The 16,038-nt window shown below is 42.1% G+C and overlaps 1 protein-coding gene across 5 annotated transcripts in view; it reads left to right on the top strand.

Annotated features, from left to right (window-relative positions):
• celf1 (cugbp, Elav-like family member 1) overlaps positions 1-15,817 on the top strand; it is a 61,269-nt gene extending 45,452 nt beyond the window's left edge. For 4 of the 5 annotated variants that reach the window (XM_084063031.1, XM_084063028.1, XM_084063030.1 and 1 more), the window contains 4 exons: positions 16-39; positions 4,948-5,091; positions 6,738-6,921; positions 15,434-15,817. In XM_084063031.1, coding sequence (XP_083919157.1) covers positions 16-39; positions 4,948-5,091; positions 6,738-6,865 — 296 coding nt within the window. In that variant the 3' untranslated portion in view covers positions 6,866-6,921; positions 15,434-15,817. The remainder of the gene's footprint in view (positions 1-15; positions 40-4,947; positions 5,092-6,737; positions 6,922-15,433) is intronic. The other variant, XM_084063029.1, reaches the window with a different exon arrangement.
• Positions 15,818-16,038: the final 221 nt, after the last annotated feature.

Here is a 16,038-nt window from a genome sequence, read left to right as displayed (position 1 = left end):
AATCTGCTGCCACAGCCAGAGACAGTAGCCGCAGCACCGGTAAGACCCCCCCCACACCAACCACACCCACCCCCCATACCCCATGACCCCTTATATTCTGCCATGCTATGTTGTTTTCCACTCGCACTTTAAAACAAGCAGAAGTCCAGACTAGAAGACTTGTTCTTGTGTATAAAACAAGCAGAAGTCCAAACTAGAAGACTTGTTCTTGTGTTTAAAACAAGCAGAAGTCCAGACTAGAAGACTTGTTCTTGTGTTTAAAACAAGCAGAAGTCCAGACTAGAAGACTTGTTCTTGTCTTTAAAACAAGCAGAAGTCCAGACTAGAAGACTTGTTCTTGTCTTTAAAACAAGCAGAAGTCCAGACTAGAAGACTTGTTCTTGTCTATAAAACAAGCAGAAGTCCAAACTAGAAGACTTGTTCTTGTCTTTAAAACAAGCAGAAGTCCAGACTAGAAGACTTGTTCTTGTCTTTAAAACAAGCAGAAGTCCAGACTAGAAGACTTGTTCTTGTCTATAAAACAAGCAGAAGTCCAAACTAGAAGACTTGTTCTTGTCTTTAAAACAAGCAGAAGTCCAGACTAGAAGACTTGTTCTTGTGTTTAAAACAAGCAGAAGTCCAAACTAGAAGACTTGTTCTTGTCTTTAAAACAAGCAGAAGTCCAGACTAGAAGACTTGTTCTTGTGTTTAAAACAAGCAGAAGTCCAAACTAGAAGACTTGTTCTTGTCTTTAAAACAAGCAGAAGTCCAGACTAGAAGACTTGTTCTTGTGTTTAAAACAAGCAGAAGTCCAAACTAGAAGACTTGTTCTTGTCTTTAAAACAAGCAGAAGTCCAAACCAGAAGACTTGTTCTTGTCTGTCTCTCATGTTTCTCTTTGTTTCTGTGTGTCTGTAGACGTCCTATGTTCTGTTGAGAGCCTTTAACTTGTTGTCATTAGGAAAGACGATTATAGATCATTGGTCAAATTATTTTCTTTAGACTCTAGTTAAAGGCATAGTACTGTAAGTAACTTTGCCCTGTGTTTACATAACAGAACAATACATATATAATTGTCTTAGCCATCATTTATTGTTGTAAACACATGGCAAAGTAACATACTACACCTTTAATGTTGTAATAGGTAGACATGCATGCATGTAGGGTTTGAACTATCAATCATTATCTTTGTGATTATTCTATTGATTGTTTCATTAATGAAATGGTCTTAAAGTGTTTTTTTGTTTTTTTTAAGAATCAAAGAATCAATGTGAAAAACATTCTAAACTAGAAAATGTGCTCCTCGGAGCACAAGTCTCCGCCAGCAAATATTGATTAATCCTGTCTAAGCTATTTATATTACGTATTGTGATGACACCAGTGTAATGTATTGCTCCGCCATTTCTCAGCCATTTGGTGATTATTCATGTCTTACCTCACTTTGGAAGAGGCACAGACTCTTTCAAAGTGACACATCTATTTATAGGCCGCTATACGTCATGCGTCTCACTAGCCAATCAGATAGTGCAGCTGCTAACAGCAGAATATAGCAAGAATCGTTCACTTTGTGATGCAAGCATGAAATTTGGTACATTTACTCTTCAAACCCCACTCTTTTCAAAAATACCGCTGGCCACGCAAAATTCCAAAATGGCGGCCCACAAATCCAAGATGTCCGTCCAAAAGTTAGGTTTTTCCTTTATAACTCGAAATGTATGGATTTTAAGCACCATAAATGTATTAAAGGTGAATATAAATGTGGGCATTGCGGATATTTTGGTACCAAGTACATGTCTGTATCTATTACGGTTCTTGAGATACAGCATATAGGTACTTTTACAGACTCGGGAGAGCAATACATTTGTTGCTTGTAACACTGATTGTTGTTAAGTGAATATGGCAAAATAAAAATGTTATTTTCATAACCTGTTTTCAGTAGGGCTGTAACATAAAATTCTAAATCAAAAACTAAAACAACTTAACAACTCTTAACAACTATGAAACTTTCTTTTTGGCGTGCACATGTTTTTGGTCTATGCGTTCAAATGGGGCCATTGCAGTACAGAATTTAGACATTGATAAAATCTTACAAATGCAATAGAGTGAATGTCAGCACACAACCAGGGCACACATCACTGCTGTGTAACTCAGCATGGGGTTCAGTGTCGGCTTGTAGTTTTATTAGCCTTGTAGTTGTAGTATAGTTCAGTTTAGTGTCCCAAATGCTGTCTGACTGCCCCATATCCATTAGCTAGTAAACCATAGTTGGTAGTTAGTAGATATAGTTAGATAGCCGCACCTGAATCGACAGGGTGTGCCAGCGCGGGAGAGCCGAGCCAAGGGTAACGGGGCTTAAGTTACCCGGATGGTGTACAGATCACAAGGGACTTAAATGGCATTGGATGAATGATCGGGCTAGGTGTAGGTTAACCGATAATAACTGAACCTAGTTGTAAGGCACTGGAAGACAATCCATCCTTCTTCTATGAGCCAATCAAGAAAAACAAAGCTGACTTCTTCAGAGAGGATTACTCTTCTGCTGAACCCTCAAAGCAGAAGCTTCTCAAGGAGGACTGTCGGCTGTTCTCAAAGCTTTTCATCTCCTGTCAGAGCCGAGAGTGTGACCTGCAGGAGTTCTTTCAGCATGAGAACTAGTCCTTTCCTGCTGCGTTGAGCAAGGGTGGAAGCTGACCTCTATCCTTGAGACTTATGTCCCACCAGTTGACAAAGAACATGAGGCAGATGTTCTCATTGTAGATGGGTCAGCTTTGGTCCATGTCCTGCCACCAAAAAGATCCAAGACATTTGAGGACTATGCAGCTCTTGACTTCCTACCAGTGATATACATGTACAGCAGCAAGTACACAATGACACATCTGGTCTTTGATGTGTACAGCCCATCAAGTCTTAAAGCTGAAACCAGGTCCAAACGTGGCCATGGAGGAAGACGCAAGGTGACAAATAAGAACACTATGCCATCTAACTGACATAACTTCCTGAGGCACAATGACAACAAGACAGAGTTGTATCACTTTCTTGCCGACAAGGTTGCACAAATGTTCGATCCAAATATTGTGATTGCCACAAAGGGACCTGCTGTCCTCAGCACACATGAAACTGGTCTTGATGGACTGGATGAATGCTCTCATGAGGAAGCTGATAGCTGCATCTTTGTGCACGCCAAATATGCTGCAGAACATGGTAGCCAATCCATCCTGATCAAGGCAAATGACACAGATGTTCTCATCTTAGCACTAAGTGTCTTCGCTGCTCTTCAAGAGGCTGGACTACAGCAGATGTGGGTTGCATTTGGACAAGGTCAGAGCCTGCGCTGGATCAGTGTGCATGACCTATTTCATTTTGTTGGCCAGGAAAAGGTCAAAGGCATGCTATTCTTTCATGCCTTTACAGGATGTGACACTGTGTCAGCCTTCCGCAACAAAGGCAAGAAAACTGCTTGGCAGACATGGGACATATGCCCAGAGGTCTCGTCTGTATTCTCCAAACTGGGTATTTACCCTCCCACAGTGGAGGATTGTGACCTACAGATTCTGGAGAGGTTTGTCATCCTAATGTATGACAGATCCAGCACAGCTGCTTCTGTGGATGAGGCCAGGTTTGACATGTTTGCCAGAAAGCAGAGGCCTTATGAGTCAATCCCACCAACCAGAGCAGCTTTGCTCCAACACACCAGGCGTGCTGCCTACCAGGCTGGTTGTGTGTGGGCCCAGGCAACCCAGTGTCAGCCAGGAGCAGAGGACCCTGCAGACTGGGGATGGCAGAAGGTTGGTGAGGAATGGCAGGTCTTCTGGACAGCCAACTCTCCAATAGCCAAGACGTGCGAACAGCTTACCAAATGTGGCTGTAAATGTGGCTGTCGTGGCAGGTGCAAGTGCTATAAACTGGGTCTCATGTGTACAGCTCTGTGCAGTTGCAACTGTGAGGTGTAACTCAAACCTCTTTTTTATGCTCTCCCGATTCCGTAAAATAACCTATAAGCTGTATCTCAAGAACCGCAATAATATAGACATGCACTAGGTACCAAAATATCCACTTTTATCAACGTCTAAATTCTGTACTGCAATGGCCCCATTGGATTCATAGACCAAAAAACATATGCACGCCAAAAGAAAAGTATCATAGTTGCTAAGATATGATTACTTCAAGTTAACGGCAGCCATCTTGGACGCCATCTTGGATTTAGAATTGTATGTTATAACCATACTGAAAATAACAGGTTATGAAAATAACACCAAATATCACCATATTCACTTATTAACAATCAATGTTACACATTTCTTACTCTCCTGAGTCTGTAAAAGTACCTATATGCTGTATCTCAAGAACCGTAATAGATACAGACATGTACTTGGTACCAAAATATCCGCAATGCCCAAATTTATATTCAACTTTAATACATTTATGGTGCTTAAAATCAATACATTTCGAGTTATAAAGGAAAAACCTAACTTTTGGACAGACATCTTGGATTTGTGGGCCGCCATTTTGGAATTTTGCGTGGCCAGCGGTATTTTTGAAAAGAGTGGGGTTTGAAGAGTAAATGTACCAAATTTCATGCTTGCATCACAAAGTGAACGATTTTTCTCTTAGCAGCTCCACTAAGAGCACACTTTTTCAACGTATTGTCACGTGTCACGTGAGGCTTGACCAATGTTAGCTTGGCCGAGGGGGGGGGGGGGGGGGGCGCAAAGTGAAAACATAGTCTCCTGGCGGAGACAATTATTCAGTAATAATCAACTCATTTAGTGTGACTAACCTCTATACTTCACTATATTCAACAGTATCACACAAATAGTAAAAATCACAGACCTACTGTGATTTTGTAGATCAGCTATTTTGGCTATTTTTGTTTTTTTAGTTGTTGTTGCTTTTGAGTAAATGTACTTAGTTACTTTCCACCGCTGTGGTGTAGTGGGTAAACAGCCTTAACTCTGTGTTTCTCCTGCAGGACCAGAGGGAGCCAACCTGTTCATCTACCATCTGCCTCAGGAGTTTGGAGACCAGGACCTTCTGCAGATGTTCATGCCGTTTGGGAACGTCATCTCTGCTAAAGTCTTCATCGACAAGCAGACCAACCTCAGCAAATGTTTCGGTCAGTTTGTTTCATTTGCCTCTCAAGCCTTTGTATTTTATTTCAACCACCGCCGTAACTTTTTGATACGGGTCCATTTGGTTCCATCTGTTACACTCTCTGAGTCACAGACCTGTAAGGGTCCATTTGGTTCTATTTGTTACACTCTCAAAGTCACAGACCTGTAAGGGTCCATTTGGTTCTATTTGTTACACTCTCAGAGTTACATAACCACGTTAATGATGTGTTTGAATCTGAATAATAACCACGTTCATGATGTGTTTGAATCTGAATAATAACCACGTTCATGATGTGTTTGAATGTGAATAATAACCACGTTAAAGAATTCCTTGGGTCAACATTATATGGAAGAATGTGTTCATTTGTCTCTTTAGGTTGTTCACTTTATGTTATATTAGTTATGGTATTCTCTGTTATCTCCATGTTATGGTTGGGGTTGGGGGTAGGTGTAAGAAAGGGTTAAAAAGGTAGTTGACCAGGGCAACAAGAAGACATCTTAACCAGACACCTTTAGGGTCCTAAAAAAACACTTTACAGAGATGTGTTCTTCGGGGTAGCCTGGGACCAGACCAATCTGCCAAAAGAAAAAAAAGCCCTCGGCTGGAGGAGAGAGACTCCGCCCCGATCGGAATGTTTGTTGTCTGAACGACGTGCACGACTCGCCTGTGTGTTTAGAAACGATTGGACTTGCGATCATAATGAAAAAAAAAAAGAAGTGATTTTTTTAAAGTTATAAAAAACACTAAATCGCTGGCAGAGGGCAAACACAGCCAGAAATAAGTCTGGCAGGGAATGAGTTAATACATCTATATTTGAAATTTACATTTAGACACAAGCCAACAGACTAGGGAAACCTTTCAAAACGATCGGGTAGGATTTTACCGCGATTTCACAATGTTTGGATGGAAAGTGAGGATTTGGTTAGCAATGCTAGCAAATGCTAACTCTAACCTTATATTTTACTACATGTTTATGCATTTATTTCATATATGTATATGTCAATTTAAGCTCTGAAATTTCTGTCAGACATACTCTAGTATGTGAAGAGTCTAACTGAGCTATAAACTCATTTTTGATCAAAAATTGTTTTTTTTTGCAAAAAAAAAAGTTGTTCTGCTTTCCTGAAGAATGGGCCCCAGCGAAATGACTGTCCTCTAGTCCAGTGGTTCTCAAACTTTTTCATGTCAAGGACCCCCAAATTGACACTTATTAACCCGCGGACCCCCATTTCAAAAATATATGCCAGGGACCCCCATAAGAGAAGATTTTTCACTGCCAGCTACCAGTGATTTTCAACCATTTTAATTTCAAGAGGACCCCCAGTTTACATGCATTAGGCGACCCCCATTTAATGGCATTTATATCCCTGGGACCCCAATTCATATTGTAAAATCAATGTTAATTTAACTCTGAGAGTGTACAAATGGAACCATTTGGTTCCATTTGTACACTCTCAGAGTTACAGACCCACAAGTGTCCATCCCTTTGACTGTGTGTGTGTGTGTGTGTGTGTGTGTGTGTGTGTGTGTGTGTGTGTGTGTGTGTGTGTGTGTGTGTGTGTGTGTGTGTGTGTGTGTGTGTGTGTGTGTGTGTGTGTGTGTGTGTGTGTGTGTGTGTGTGTGTGCACGTACATGTGGTCCCTCCAGGCTTTGTCAGCTATGACAACCCCGTGTCGTCCCAGGCTGCCATCCAGTCCATGAACGGCTTCCAGATCGGCATGAAGAGACTGAAGGTTCAGCTCAAACGATCCAAGAACGACAGCAAGCCTTACTGAGAGAGAGAGAGAGAGAGAGAGAGAGAGAGAGACTGCTGAGGAAGGCTGTGGTTCTGGTAAGTTCTGCTGCTGTTGCTGTATGAGAAGATACAAGACCACCCTCACCTACCCCCCCCCACCACCACCCCCTTCTGCCTCCTCCTGTAAGGGTCCATTTGGTTCTATTTGTACACTCTCAGAGTCACAGACCTGTAAGGGTCCATTTGGTTCTATTTGTACACTCTCAGAGTCACAGACCTGTAAGGGTCCATTTGGTTCTATTTGTACACTCTCAGAGTCACAGACCTGTAAGGGTCCATTTGGTTTCATTTAAACACTCAGAGTCACAGACCTGTAAGGGTCCATTTGGTTCTATTTGTACACTCTCAGAGTTACAGACCCTACCAACCCCCCCCCCCCCCCACAACCAGATACTCCTGGTCAAAGATTACTCCATTACAATACTTGCTATTAAGTACATTTTGTTTTTAATATCGCTGATTAAAAAAAACGAAACACAAATTCAAAGTTTTTCCAGCAAAACATAATCACTAATAGAGGGAAAATAGCAAAAGTACTTGTTAGAAATATAGTGGAGTGATTACGTCATGAGTATCCAGAAACACAAGTACTCCAGTAAAGTGCAAGATACTAATGACAATGTACTTAAGTACTGTACTCCAGCGATCCTGTCCATCACTGTGGCTCCGCCCCCTCACCACTCTGTGCGTTTCAGGGGGAGGTTCCTCTCTGGAGGGGGGCGTGGCTCCACTCTGCTCCCAGCCAATCCGATCGCTCTCCTCTGTTTTGTAAAACACGCGACTCGGCAGCAAAAAGAGACATTTACGCGGAGTCGCTGTTTCACACACTGGATGCTATTATTATTATTATTATTATTATTATTATGATCGTTCTGTTGTGGCAATTCTTTTGTTTTGTTTTGTTTTGGATTCTTTTATTTTTTTTACTTGAGATGAAATATGTTAATGTTTTTATTTAAGTTGAGATGTCATCAGTTTGCTGTGTTCTATATTTATCTATATATAAATATATATATATTAGTTATTATGATGTGTTGCACATTCAACAGCCAGTTGCCAAAATACACCTCCTGCTTTAAACTGTGTGCTCCCGGCCCGGCCCCCGCATCGTTAAGAGCCCTTAACGAGGCCGTTAAGAGCCCTTAACGAGGCCGTTAAGAGCCCTTAACGAGGTGGATGGACTGACTACAAAACCCAACAAAATGACAAAACAAGCTCCTTTTTGCTTGTTCTTTTCTTTCTCAAGGGGATTATTTATTATTATTATTAATATTAATATTTATATTTATTAGCTGCATTTAAGATGGAGGCTGTGTAGAGGACTAGTTATGATAAAATCAATCTGGGAACCCATCGCCAAATAAAAAGGAAAAACAGCGCCCTCTGCTGTTTTTTACTCTTTCACTTGGCTCTGGGAGGAGCTCAACGCAGCACCCGTGCCCAAGGAAACGGGGGTTTTTGTCTGCCTTCAGCCTTTCACTTCCGGTGGTGCAACTATGTTCTCATTCCCACTAACAATATTTCTACACGGAACACTAACACCACTTCTCCCAGAGAACATGGATGGTTTTGGTTATAAGCCCACTTGTTTCTATGATGAAAGAGCAAGTTAAAATGTCAATATCTTTCCGTGGTTTTGTCTGCTCCGCGGACGCTATTGTTAAATGAGTTTGGGTTTGTTTCCAGTGGGAAGCGAGAGCACAGACAGTAAATCCCGCCCACTACATTTGATTGGGTAAAGCGCGGCCTGCTTCCTGACCTGAAGGCACGTCCACTTGTAGGTCAGTGCGTACACGTTATGACGAACGCCCCCCGACAGATTCAAGCGGAGAACAGAATCTGTTCTTGAGAGATTAGGATAAAATAATTGCACCTCCAGGTGTCCTGACTCTCACAACTATAGTTCGGAAAGCCTTTCCGAACCGGAAGATGTTCTGAGTCTGACGACAGAAGGAGTTGCATTGTGCTTGAGTGTGTTTAGTGACAGCCTATCTGTCCAAACGTAAACCAGATCAAAGCAAATCAAAATAACAATAATTATAATAAATAAAAGCAGCAATATTGTGAAACCTTGGCAACGAAAAGGAAGCAAAAGGAGCTTGTTCCCCATTGGAGCGTTGTTATGAGAGTTTACGTCTGAATTATACTTCCTTTAGGAGCCTGACCAATAAAACTAATCTAACAACGTGTGTGAGGAATGTTTCATATCAAACTATTATTCTGCTGATGCCTCATTCCTACACACTTTAACATGGTATTATGTTAAACTTACTTTAACATGGTATTATGTTAAACTTACTTTAACATGGTATTATGTTAAACTTACTTTAACATGGTATTATGTTAAACTTACTTTAACATGGTATTATGTTAAACTTATTTTAACGTGGTATTATGTTAAACTTACTTTAACGTGATATTATGTTAAACTTACTTTAACATGGTATTATGTTAAACTTACTTTAACATGGTATTATGTTAAACTTACTTTAACATGGTATTATGTTAAACTTACTTTAACATGGTATTATGTTAAACTTACTTTAACATGGTATTATGTTAAACTTACTTTAACATGGTATTATGTTAAACTTACTTTAACATGGTATTATGTTAAACTTACTTTAACATGGTATTATGTTAAACTTACTTTAACATGGTATTATGTTAAACTTACTTTAACATGGTATTATGTTAAAGTGTGGATGTACCGATGACACTGTCAGCGGTTTAAATGAATGAGAATCAATCAGCACAAAGTACCGCAAATAGTAAGTAGATACACAAGCTCACAACGGTATGCGTTGTGAGCTTGTATATCTGCTGTGTGCGGCGACACATGGCTCGCAAAGAAGTATAACTCAGTATTTAGTTAAAAAAAGAATAACAACACTAACGCACACACACACACACACACACACACACTGTATGTACTGCTGATGCAAGTGTTACGTGTAGATCTACTGTTATTGGATCCAGTGCAGATCTACTGTTATTGCTTAGTTTTGGGTTTGGTTTGTACGCTGATGATGTGTTGATGTGTATTTGAATCCAGGTGTTTTGTAATGTCTCATCATCGTTACGCCTCAACGGTGGCTCAGCTGGGCCGGGTCAGGGATCCACCCGTAGATCGGTATCATTAGGGATCCACCCGTATATGGTCCGTACCGGTATATTGCCATCAGTCAGGGATCCACCCGTATATGGGCCGTATATATTAGTATCATTAGGGATTCACCGTATATGGGCCGTATATATCGGTATCATTAGGGATTCACCCGTATAGGGCATAGCAGTGGCGGCCATTTTCTGGTTCATTTTTCCCATAGAGATTTCCAAAAATATTTATATCAATTATTTTAAGCCTAGAATCGAGCCATCCAGGATCCTGGTGAATCATGACCATAAAACATTTGATTCTGTGAAAAACAATATTAGATTATTTGTTTTTTTTAGCGTATCGGCTAATAAGTGGACATTTAGCGAAGACAGTGGCCTATATTTACAGTATCTGATCATCATCAGCATCATCTGTGATCTGGCTAAATGTTGGTTTATCTGCAGCAACACAACACTTATGTTTTATAATGAAGAGTTATTGTCTTGCCTGGCACAATGAGGGAATAAATACAACAATGAAAACAAAATAAACGAGTATCGGCCAAATAGTTTTTTCAAACATCGGTCTAGAACTTCCATACGGGTGCGTTCCTAGGCGGGGTTCCTCCCAGCTGGTCCACACGAGGGCGCCGTGGTACCTTTCTGTTTAAGTATCATTTATCATTGGAGAAGAAGTCAAAGTTTGTTAAATGACTCCAAACATTGAACAGGATTCAACCGGCTTCAACAGCTTCTATTTAGGATGTTGTTGTTTTTTTCAGAAACTTCATCAAAATGCTTTTTATAATACTTAAAAAAAATGTCAAAAGAGTTGCAGAAGGAGACAATTGTCCAGATGATGTATATTACAAAACTATTATTATTATTATGCCTTTTCTATTTTTATAGAGGTTTTCTACTTCTCCTGTGTGTCGACAGGAAACTATTTATTGCCTAAATTATTTCTCTGAATTGAAATGATTGTCTAAGAAAAGAAAAAAAAGGTTAAATAAGGAATCTTCAACAGTATTTTGTAGAATCCTAATGTGAAACTCTTGACAGTTCCGTTTTTTTTAATTTTTATTTTGTTTAACTCTTGGCATGTATCGTGCCCTTAGCCCCTCCCCTCACTTTGTTGTTTCCATGGTAACACCGTGGCATAGGACTGTCTCGTGCGTAGGACCCACCAGTGCTGCTAAACACTGTCTTGTGTGTTTGTTTGTTTGGAGAATTTCCACACATTTGTGGAAAAAAGTGGACAAAAGAATGCGGGAAAGGAGTCCATTTGTAAATCATCTCCTCATTGTGTGCCTACCCCCCCCCCCCCCCCCCCCAATGTATGGATAAATAAATGTATGAATAAATCACATTAGATATCAGGAAACAAAGCGCCAAGCCAGGGTAGAAGGTCCAACACTAGGAACTAGATGGATGGCCTCCTCGACGACTGTAAGGGTCCATTTAGAACCCTGACGGTCACTTTCAGCTAAGGTCAGAACGGCGTAGCCAATGACAATGACGGGGGTGTGGTCTGAAAAATGTTCTGGTGCAAATCAAAAGACACACAACAAGGTACAACCGGTCTAACTGAGGCTTCAGTGTTAAGGTGTGATGAGGGTCTAACTGAGGCTTCAGTGTTCAGGTGTGATGAGGGTCTAACTGAGGCTTCAGTGTTCAGGTGTGACGAGGGTCTAACTGAGGCTTCAGTGTTCAGGTGTGATGAGGGTCTAACTGAGGCTTCAGTGTTCAGGTGTGATGAGGGTCTAACTGAGGCTTCAGTGTTCAGGTGTGATGAGGGTCTAACTGAGGCTTCAGTGTTCAGGTGTGATGAGGGTCTAACTGAGGCTTCAGTGTTAAGGTGTGATGAGGGTCTAACTGAGGCTTCAGTGTTCAGGTGTGATGAGGGTCTAACTGAGGCTTCAGTGTTCAGGTGTGACGAGGGCTGAGGCTTCAGTGTTCAGGTGTGATGAGGGTCTAACTGAGGCTTCAGTGTTCAGGTGTGACGAGGGCTGAGGCTTCAGTGTTCAGGTGTGATGAGGGTCTAACTGAGGCTTCAGTGTTCAGGTGTGATGAGGGTCTAACTGAGGCTTCAGTGTTCAGGTGTGATGAGGGTCTAACTGAGGCTTCAGTGTTCAGGTGTGACGAGGGTCTAACTGAGGCTTCAGTGTTCAGGTGTGATGAGGGTCTAACTGAGGCTTCAGTGTTCAGGTGTGATGAGGGCTGAGGCTTCAGTGTTCAGGTGTGATGAGGGCTGAGGCTTCAGTGTTCAGGTGTGATGAGGGCTGAGGCTTCAGTGTTCAGGTGTGATGAGGGCTGAGGCTTCAGTGTTCAGGTGTGATGAGGGTTGAGGCTTCAGTGTTCAGGTGTGACGAGGGTCTAACTGAGGCTTCAGTGTTCAGGTGTGACGAGGGTCTAACTGAGGCTTCAGTGTTCAGGTGTGACGAGGGTCTAACTGAGGCTTCAGTGTTCAGGTGTGATGAGGGTCTAACTGAGGCTTCAGTGTTCAGGTGTGATGAGGGCTGAGGTTTCAGTGTTAAGGTGTGATGAGGGTCTAACTGAGGCTTCAGTGTTCAGGTGTGACGAGGGTCTAACTGAGGCTTCAGTGTTCAGGTGTGATGAGGGTCTAACTGAGGCTTCAGTGTTCAGGTGTGATGAGGGTCTAACTGAGGCTTCAGTGTTCAGGTGTGATGAGGGCTGAGGCTTCAGTGTTCAGGTGTGATGAGGGCTGAGGCTTCAGTGTTAAGGTGTGATGAGGATCTAACTGAGGCTTCAGTGTTAAGGTGTGATGAGGGTTGAGGTGAGTGTTTACTACATGTACAGACGTCAAATATAATGTCCTTTTTATTCCTGCAACAGACTGTATGCTCCTGGTTGTAGAGTCTTAGTAGCCTCTTTTGTGTTGCACAGAGCGCCCCCTCAAGCACAGCATTCACCTACTGTATGCTAGCTGCATTATATTATAGCACAAGATGGAATCTAAAGACTACTGTATGATGTGTGTTTTTTTATTTTTGTTTTGTTGCTTTATTTATTTATTTATTTATTCCTAAAAAAAAACAGGCCAAAAAAACCCCACATTGAAAACCCAAAGAAGAGTTCTGTCAATTGAGATTGAGTCACTGCCCATCAGCTGTTATAGCTCAATGTAAACCATGTTACTATGACAATGTTGAAGACACGCCCCCTCTGTGTCTGCCCAGAATAAACCAAAAGATTTCCATCCGTTGGACAGAAATGTGCGTTTCAACCAGACGTGACAAAGGCTTATTGTACACGACTATTTATTCCGCTGGGTGCATTACGTTTATAATCATTTAAATATCCAACTGTCTTTGTGTTTCACTACGGTCTTTACTGACGTTTATAATCATTTAAATATCCAACTGTCTTTGTGTTTCACTACGGTCTTTACTGACGTTTATAATCATTTAAATATCCAACTGTCTTTGTGTTTCACTACGGTCTTTACTGACGTTTATAATCATTTAAATATCCAACTGTCTTGTGTTTTTACAGTAAAATGTTGTTGAGTGTTGGGTGAATAGTAGCCCCTTTCGGGACCCTGTTTACCTTTTTTGTATTTGGGAAGACGGTAACCAGGGTCCCTTGACGCTCAAAGCACTCTCTCTCTCATATTCGCGGGTACCACTGTCTCGTCTCGGGCTAATAGCTCATCGCTGGGAAGTTGCAGAGATTTCTCAAAGGTACCAAAAAGAGCAATACTAAACCGCGGTTAATCTGCATTGATGCGCTCGGATCGGCGCTGCCGTTTAACATTTTTAATCATTTAGTAAAGCTAAATTTCCTCTCTCAAACAATGCTCCACTTCCCATGTCCCGCCTCCCCGCGTTGTGATTGTCATGCAAGCATGTAGGAGCTCGCCAATCAGAGGCAGTACCGTAGGACCATAGAGTTATGCGTAGGACGCGCAGCTTGTCAGTCACAACGCGGGGAGGTGGGACATGGGAAGTGGAGCATTGTTTGAGAGAGGAAATTTAGCTTTACTAAATGATTAAAAATGTTAAACGGCAGCGCCGATCCGAGCGCATTAATGCAGATTAACCGCGGTTTAGTATTGCTCTTTTTGGTACCTTTGAGAAATCTCTGCAACTTCCCAGCGACGAGCTATTAGCCCGAGACGAGACAGTGGTACCCGCGAATATGAGAGAGAGTGCTTTGAGCGTCAAGGGACCCTGGTTACCGTCTTCCCAAATACAAAACAAGGTAAACAGGGTCCCGAAAGGGGCTAGGTGAATAGCTAAGCTAGACTTTGTGTAATTGTAGCTGCAGACCAGCCCAGTTCAACTATAAAGACTACTTTAAAGACGGTTGTTTTAGGACTTAGTAATCACAAGGCTCCTTAATGTTTGGACTGGCTGGCTGGGTGTTTTTTTTTTTTTTTTTGGGGTGTCCTAGTCACTCGTATTATCAGAGAACCGTGGTTACGAGCGTAACCTTTGAAAGACGTTAAGGTGTTTAGCGATGTCACGCGTTGTGTGTTTTCACGTGTTGTGTGTTGTCACGTGTTGTGTGTTTTCACATGTGTGTTTTCACATGTTGTGTGTTTTCGCGTGTTGTGTGTTGTCACTGTGTTGTGTAACCCCCCTCCCCTCCCCCATGTCACCTCAGTTCACTGGTAGCATGTTGCTTGTGCTCCTACCCCCCCCCCCCCCTCTGATTTACATTGTGTGTGTTTGTGTGTGTGTGTGTGCGTGTGCGTGTGAGAGAGAGAGTGATGGCTGTTTGCTACTTGGTTGTGTGTCGGTGTCGCGCGCCCCGAAAATAGTCAATCTACAAGCTTATGGATTGACTATTTTTCCGGTTTGCGACGTCCGCGCTCAACTGCGTACGACTCAGGCTTTTTGAGAGCGTTGTCTTTTCCCAAACCTACTGCCCCCCCCCCCCCCCCCCCCCCCCCCCCCCCCCAAACCCCTCCCCCCTCAGGGCTGTCACCGTTATTACATTTTACTGGACGATTAATTGTGGCTCAAATAGATGCGATTAACGACGTTTCTGTTTGACTTTTAGCCTTCTGAAATAAAAGGTGCAGATATGACACATAACTGAACGACTTCATACAAAGAATAGTGTAAATAGATCTACAAGCTCAAAACCTTTTTGAGCTTGTAGATCTGCTATTCACACCATTTTTACATGTTTTTCAACATGGAAATGATTATGATGATTATGCGAGATTTTTTTTTTTGCGATTTTCTCAAATAATTGCGATGATTGCAATTAGGCAATTATGTAATAATTATGACAGCCCCCACCCAACACACACACACACACACACACACCCACAGATAATCACTCATAGGACCCCCTCCCCTCCTCCCTTTGTGTGGTTTTGTTGTTGTTGCTGTTTGTTCGTTGTGTTTTTTAACTTTAGGTTTTTTGTCTCCGTTTGTGTTTCTGTTTGTTTTTGTTTTGTGTTTTTTTCCTCTAGATCTCTCCTCCTCCTCCTCCTCTCCTGCCCTCCTATTGGTTTGTGTCCATCGTTTGCTCCTCCTCCTCCTCCTCTAGCATGTTGATGTTGGCGTCCGTCCGTCCGTCCGTCCGTCTCATCGTTCTCCATCGTCAGTCAGTCAGTCACTTCCTCTCTGTGTCTTCTACACTGCTGCTGCTGCTGCTTCTCTGGCACTCTGTCGCCCCCTCGTGGAGCCCCAGTGTCACAACACAACCCCCTCTCTGTTGTTGCTGTCGCCCCCTAGTGGTGCCCCAGTGTCACAACACAACCCTCTCTCTCTGTGTTTTTTTCACGCCTCGCTCGATTGATTAACAGAGTTTTTTTGTTGTTTGTGTGTTTTAATCATCTAGTCCTCTTGTTGTGCTGCCAACGATTAAAAGGGGAGGGGGGGAGGGGGAGGGGGGGGGGGGGGGGGGGGCGCTAGAGAGACTGCCATTGAGAAAAAAAAAGTATTAATATTACATTAGTATTGTTACGAGCAAATAAATACATATTAAAAAACGAGCGAAGATAATCTATTTTTCTAGAACTTGCTGACATATAAAACCACTAGATTTTACTAAAATGTCTTTATTTACATTTTG

Source organism: Gymnoscopelus microlampas (genome assembly GCF_963454915.1).
Source record: "Gymnoscopelus microlampas genome assembly, chromosome: 1".
NCBI classification, from domain to species: domain Eukaryota; kingdom Metazoa; phylum Chordata; class Actinopteri; order Myctophiformes; family Myctophidae; genus Gymnoscopelus; species Gymnoscopelus microlampas.
The sequence above is the reverse complement of the archived record's forward strand: the minus strand, read 5'-3'. Positions and strand labels throughout refer to the sequence as shown.